The following is a 7,108-nucleotide window of genomic DNA, read 5'->3' on the forward strand; positions in this document are numbered from 1 at the left end:
TCCTGCCAGTCTGAGTGTTTTGGTAAGGAATTCACAGCTGCCTTGGCTTCCAGTAGCTGAAAGATGGTACTCATCCCCACAGCTTTTCACTCAGCTCTTCACCAAGAGCAATTGTTTGCTTATTTGGGGTTCTTAAGGACATTTCACGAAACTGTAGGAGTCTTGAAGGTATGAAGATCCTGTGGGTTTCATGAAAGTGGTTGAGTAGGAAGAAATGAGGGGGTTATTTCCTCTTCTAGGGGAGGCTGCAAATATAGCCATGCCTGCTTTAGACACAGGAGGATCTATGCTGAAGGCAATGATCGCGAGTGCCTCAGCTGCACAGAGGACTTCTTTTTGTTTGCTTTTTAAAATTTTTGTTGTTGTTGTTTCCGCCTTATTAGCCACCAGAGAATCCAACCCTAAGGGACTATGCCAGAAAACTTCAGCTGTCTTTGTTCTGCTGCTTACAGAGGAGAAACCTTGTTTTTCTCCTTCTCAGTGTTCTTATTCTCTGCAGAGATGTTAGATACAGGAAGTGGACACAAGAACTACTTTAGGAAGCAGTCAGTTTTTAAGCCAAACCCACTAAACATGTCGTTTATTGAGGCCACTAAAACCTCTTTTTCAAAGAGAAGTTCAGAACTGTGCTACAGCCTTGGGGGAAACAGACTTGAATAATATCTTTTTTCCACTGATTTTTCAGCAGCTGTCAGCATTGAATCCAACAAAAAGAATATTAATAGTAAATTTGATTATAAATACAGGTACCTTGGAGAATAATAGGTACTTTTAAGAGTTCTGTTAAACATTTGTTCTGTAGAATTACCACATGTACATACAGTATTACTTTTAAACAAAGACTGCTCAATATTATGGTTCTTGAGTAAGTCTAATACATATATATAAATGTATGTAAATGTATGTAAGAGAGGAAGAAGGGAGGAAGGAGCAAGATGTGCCTTTTTAAAATTTCAGATACTGAAGGAAATACTGATTAATCTAAACCATGCCTCTGTAAGTTAAAATGTCTCCTATTTGACATTAGGAAAAGTAGCACTGGTTCGTTTCAGTGAGATGAGGGTTTTTTGCATCTTCCCTGAACAACTTTCATCTCGTTTTTGCCTTTTTATTTTTCCAAGTGATTTTGTAAGTCTTGCAGCATAAATCCAAGGTTAATACCTGAGATTTATCGTATAATCTGGTAGTTTGAAGTAGGCAATTGTTATTTTGTTTTACCATACACTTGATTTATTGTGAAGCTGGCATTTAAAAAGCAGCTTATACTGACATCCCTGTAGGCACTTTTTTTTCCTAAAATTCGTTTAGGCATGAAATGAATTCACTGAATATTTATTGAGACTTTATGGACAGTTTCCTTTTTTAGTGGGCTTATTTTGCTCTCAGGAATGTGAATCTTTCTACTGCATCAATTCCCAGATTGGCCTAAGAGCAGCAGGCATCTCACTGTAGGAAGGAATTCAAACAAAACTAAGCAAGGAATATTATTATTGTTTATGAACTGTATCATGTGTATTAAGCTTGCAGGCCAAAGTGTTTCTGGGTTAGAAACTGGTTAGCTTCCAAGTAAGACTGAAATGCCTTTTTAATGGAAATAACATTTATATCCTAAATCCTGAAAACAAATAATAGCATTTCCAAAGCGAGGAAAAGCAGCCTGAGAAAATAACATAATTCAAGCTTTTGTCATTTGAGGTGTTAATGAGAAATACAAATGTTTTTCAGTACATTCAGCACAGCTGCTGGGATCCTATTCCCTCAGAACAAAAAGGTCAGCTCTGTATCCTGGCACAAATTCATCACATTATCCTGTTCTCTCCAACATTGCTCAAGTTAGATGGCTGCTGTGCAAGAGCTCTTTAAAACAGCTGCCCAGGAGCCCCTTAGCAACCACATGCAGAACTGGCTGCATTCACATCCCATGTTACCCACACAGCATCATGCAGCAGTCTTCAGAAACAAGTGGGATTGGTGATTCCTGGAAACTTTCTTGTATAGCTGGAGAGTGTGGAGAAAAGGATGATAATGAAACAAAGGAGAGGGAAAAAGTGTGTGAGTTAAGCTGATTGATTCAGGCAATTTTGAAGGGTTTTCTTTTTCAATTTATGGTGATATTATTAAAAAGTCCTTGAGGACATGGACATGAATTGAGCTTTCCAACCTTTGCTTGTTTGCCATCAGTCAGCAATGTTGCTTTCTCTGCCTATCTTGATGGGTCTTGGGCTTGGCTTTCTTTTTTCAATTTCTGCTAGTACCAGCCATGCTGGAGGGTTTCACAGGCAGCGAGTTCCCACAAGCCCATTTTGAGCATAAATCTTGTAACAGAGAACAACTGCTATTCAGGCCACCCTTCAGTTTGCCTGTTACACAGCTAATTCCTCTTGCTGCGTAAACTCCCATGAAATGACAGCACGACTCCTGTCTCTGTTACTAGATCAGAAATCAAAAGCATAACAGATCAAAACGCAGGGGCCTGTCAGAGCAGCTTTGAAGAGCTTTTGTATCCATCTGCTGCGCTGTCACCTTTCACCGGCTCTGAAGACAATCATCCAGGGCCTGCTGTCTTGTGGACTTGTGTTAAAATTCTTAAAAAGTTGCAGGCTGGGTTGCCCACCCCTGCTTAAGGTCCCACTGTGCTGCCAGAGCAGCACAAAGGAAACCTTGAACCACCCTTACAGGGGATGGACTGCCTGTACTGCCAGCAGAAGTAAATCTTCCTCTTCCCAAGAGTCAGCGTCTTGCTGTCCTCATGTCCCCCTCCTTTTATGCATGCTGGCTGCCCAGAATTGCCTATTTCTTTTTTTCTTCTCCCCTTTTCTCTATCTAGCTGTTACCTCATGCATTGCACTTAAACAGCAAGTCCTTTGGATTACTGGCTGTCTTTTCTGTGGCTGTCTAGCACCTGACAGGTGGCACAGCAGTGACTCTGTGACACAGGACAGAGAAGCAGGCAAGGCACAGCTTTCTGATCCATCCCCTTTCTCCTGTCTTGCAGGCAATGAAGTTCCTTCGAAAGAGCATCACGAGCTGAAGCCATACGTCCACCACCTGCATGTCATCGACAACCAGCAAGCTCTGTTTGAGCTCTCTCACAGGATAGAGCCACGAGTGTGAGCCTACACAGCTTCATATAACCTTGTAACTGCAGCACTTTGAATTAAGTGAATGTTTATGCCAAGCATGTTGCTTCCCTATATGAGAACAGTTTACTGAGTTTTATCAGTAGCTCACACAACATGCACAGGAAAATCAGGCAAGAGCCAGCAAAGGAGCTGCTCACAGAGTTGCAGGGCAAGCTTGGTGCCATTCCCGCTGGTCACTGGGACCTGAGGGAGTGGAGCAGTTTCCTTTGAGCTCAGGAGCTTGGTTTCTCTGAAAATATTGTTTGGTCCAGTGTAGCTTTCAATGCAGATTCTGCCAGTATTAGAAAGAAAGGAATCATCATGTCACAGCAACAAAACATTTCAGCAAGCAACATGCCGCAAGGGGGTTGATTCCCAGTTCACCACAGTATGTACCTCACTAATTCAAGGCTGCCAAAGTATTATTGCCAAAAATAATGTGCAATCTGTGCAGCTGCCATGAGTCCAATGGAGCATCATATTTGAGATGTGCGAGCAACCTAGAACGGGAATATAACAACCAGATGAAACTCGAGTGTGTTGTGATGTGGAGGTCAGCAGTAAACCGTTCACTCTGTTATGGCTCCTTTAAGAATATGCTTTATAAAACACACTGTAAGAGCCAATCCACTTCTGTTGCAATTTATGGACACAATTGTTTGTATACTGAAAACATGCTATTTTCTTCCTTTTCAGTTATCTCAGATTTAGCACTGGCTCCTGCAGTTAATGTGTTATAAATTACTATAGCAGGAGTTTTGTTTTCTGTTTGGATTACAGCCTCCTTGGTATCTATTCAGAGGCAAATGCCTAGATCCATCTGCATTTCTAATTCCCCCCACTGGAAATACCATTTCACCAAGTAAAACTCACCTAACTTGCACATGCTTCTAGTTTTTAAAGAACAGAAGGGTGCACCTTACAGCGTACCAGTGTAATTACCTGCATACACAGCAGGCTCTCACCATCAGGATCCCTTTACTGCTTTTGTCCCTTTCACAGTCCTTCCCTAGACAATTCTCATGCAGCTAAAAGTACTGCACCTGGACCTGTACTGAGGCAGCATTTCTAAAGTCTTGTCTAAGCTGACCTACATCTCGAGCACCACCATCACCTGGTTTCCAGTGCTAAGAAGTTGCCCTGGAATGATCTAGTGAATGCCTCAGGCAACGTGCAGAGTGCTCTTTGGCCTGTGTTTGTGCACTGACTCACGGTGATGGTCCCTTTGCAGAGCAGGGAGGATACATTGCATTGCTTGCCCATCTCTGTTGTATGTTTTCCACATGAGGAAGACCTCCAAGAAAATGCTTTTTTACTAAAATGTGGGAATACTGAAGTAGCATGCTCTTCATCATCCTGTTATCTCTGGTTTAAAGGGATTAAAAAAAAAAACCAGCTTTAACAAGTAGTCTGTGGGGGAATCTGTAGAATGCATTCAGTTTTCCCATCTGTGAAATATTGTATAGATCTATTGTAAAGGAAACAGATGTTTCAGAAATGTATTTGCTTGTACTTTGTTATTATCAAATACTATATGTTTGTTTTTTTTTTTTTAAGAAAAAAAAATCTTCTTTTTACCCAGTAAAAAGAAAAAAAAATAAACTCTTGCTGGCCATGGAGTAAAAATTTCCTATGTTCTTCTGTAGATGTGACTGCACATATTGTAAATAACTCTTTTGTGCAAACAGACCAAAACTGTTCAAATGAAGTTACTAGCTGTGGTGGGCTCCTTTTTGCAGTGTAAGAAAAAAAAACGGATACAATTTGTTGCTTGTGTTTTTGCAGTTCTTCCTAGGGCTACTGCATTTGGAATTCCCACCCTAGCTGAATTACCTGGATGGTTTCCTGGGTTTTGAGCTCCCTCTTGTGAATTTTTTTTTTAATGTGGCATTATTTTTAGGAGCCTGTATGTAGACCAGCCTGCATGTTTCAGCTCGTGTGGTGTAACACTCTAGTCCACAAAGTTGTTCTGGAAATCTGTGGGAGAGGAAACATTCAAAGGCATTCAGGGTGAGAAGGTGGGGCTGTTTGTGATTTCACTGCATTTGGCTCTGTGATAGTTTTGGTAGCTACTGTGGATGAAGCAGCAGCTCTGTTGGAGAAGAATAAAAGACAAGGAAATGAAAGAAGGGAAAAAAAAAAAGAAGAAGAAAAATGACTGTGCTGAGGCTTTGATTTGAAAGCCTGATAGAACTATGTGGAATACTCCTCACTCTGCCAACTGACAATGAAGTAAAGGGATGAGTTAACTAATACTAATAGGCTTCGAGGCAGCTGAGGTGTTGGCTTTCTGCACCACTGTAATTTCACACTAAATCAGGTGTTGTCTACCCCTTGAAGCTGGCATAAAATCAGACTGAAGGCACACAGCCAAGCATTAACCTTGTTATCTGTGCTGTGACTAATTAGACAACTAGTCACAGATTTACAGACTAGTTTTTATAGTGACATGTATAACTTGGATTTAAGTTTCAGGTGGGAGGGTCCAACATGGCTGCATCAATTTAATGTTGAAAATAGGGCCTTAGACCTGTTACTATAAAGGAAAAGTAAATAGCCCAAACCTGTAGCTAATATGTCTAATTTTAAAAAAGGCCCTTCAGAGTCTTCATTCCACAGGTGAAGTATTGCAGAGCTTTGCTGCAGACTGGCAAGCAGTTTGAAGGTGTGGAGGTTGTGAGAAGAAGTAAAAGTAAACCCTGTGTTAGGGAAGGGCAACACTATACAGCCTTCTGCCCGGGTCCAGCACTGGTGATATCGTGTGATTTTTTTACATCCTTCAATAGTGCAGTGAGGTTACATGGTATAAAATCTATAAATCTTGTAAATTCCACTTACTGCAATCACACCTGGGGTTAAATACTCTGCATACTCTTTTATTTTAGTACCTAGGAGGAGTAATTAGACAGAACAAAGGAAGGAGCTGTGTCACTTTATACCTCTTTGATGTGGGATTTTGTGGCAACAAATTTAGGTGTTTCTCTGACACAGTTTTTGATTCCAGCATCATCTTGGATAGCAATAAATTTCATTTGCATAGCAGTGGCAAAAGAAAGGGTGTTATCAGAAATAAGATGTGTGCTGCTGTAAAATTACAAAGAAAGATGTAAATACTAAACATTTTAGCAGAGTAATATTTATTTGCATAGCCTATTTATTGTCATCTTATACACTGTTAAACACTGGGTGAAGTAAATGAGCTGAGGTAAGAACACCTGCCTGTTCTCTCTTGAGTGCCATAATGGTGTCAGCTTGCATTAAAAGTAATAAAATAGAAACCCCCAAATCAAGGTATTTACCTAACTTCTCAGGGACTACAGCTAGTAGTTATCCACCATCATGAGACCTGGTATGTATGAAATAATCTGATTTACCAGAATCAATGTTGCCAATGTTTTCCTTTGCATATTTCATGCTTGTTTGCCTCTGTACATATTATTGTGTTGTGTATTTATGAGAGCTAGTAAGCAATAATTTATATGTCAAAATGGCCAAGCAATACAAGGTTAAAACTTGTAGAAGCAACTGTTAGGTTTATCTTGCATTTTCCAGTGTTTTTTAATATTGCTTTTCAAAATATAAAAACTACCTTAATGAAATCTGGTTTCTGTGCCTTTATGCCTATCACACGTACTTATTGTTCCTATATGGAATATTTTACTACCAGTCGTTCAGTTCCACAGACCCTCACTGCATTTGTGAGATAGATGCAGACTCACACAGAGGCTCACAAGCCTGACCCCTTTCAGAGCTGCTCATCTGTCTCAGGTCAGTGGGATGTGCTGGTACCAATGTTTCAAAGCACGAATGATGTTAATGGGGCCTCAGCTGTGCCCTGTCATCACAGCACAGCCAAAGAGGGGCCTCGAGCTACCATGAGAAGTCTCTGTGGGAGAGGGGAGGAGTAAATCTGTCTTCATATCCTCTGGAGTCTGCTTATTGGCACTTGATCCTCTTACTGAGGACAGCAAATGCTTTTCCCTGTC

General features: G+C 40.7%; 1 protein-coding gene across 1 annotated transcript in view; it reads left to right on the top strand.

Annotated features, from left to right (window-relative positions):
• RAPGEF5 (Rap guanine nucleotide exchange factor 5) overlaps positions 1–6,721 on the top strand; it is a 159,343-nt gene extending 152,622 nt beyond the window's left edge. Inside the window, exon 26 of the mRNA XM_039570699.1 lies at positions 2,996–6,721. Within this exon, the coding sequence (XP_039426633.1) occupies positions 2,996–3,114 (119 nt within the window). The 3' untranslated portion in view covers positions 3,115–6,721. The remainder of the gene's footprint in view (positions 1–2,995) is intronic.
• Positions 6,722–7,108: the final 387 nt, after the last annotated feature.

The sequence above is a fragment of the Corvus cornix genome, chromosome 2, assembly GCF_000738735.6.
Source record: "Corvus cornix cornix isolate S_Up_H32 chromosome 2, ASM73873v5, whole genome shotgun sequence".
Taxonomy (NCBI): Eukaryota; Metazoa; Chordata; class Aves; order Passeriformes; family Corvidae; genus Corvus; species Corvus cornix.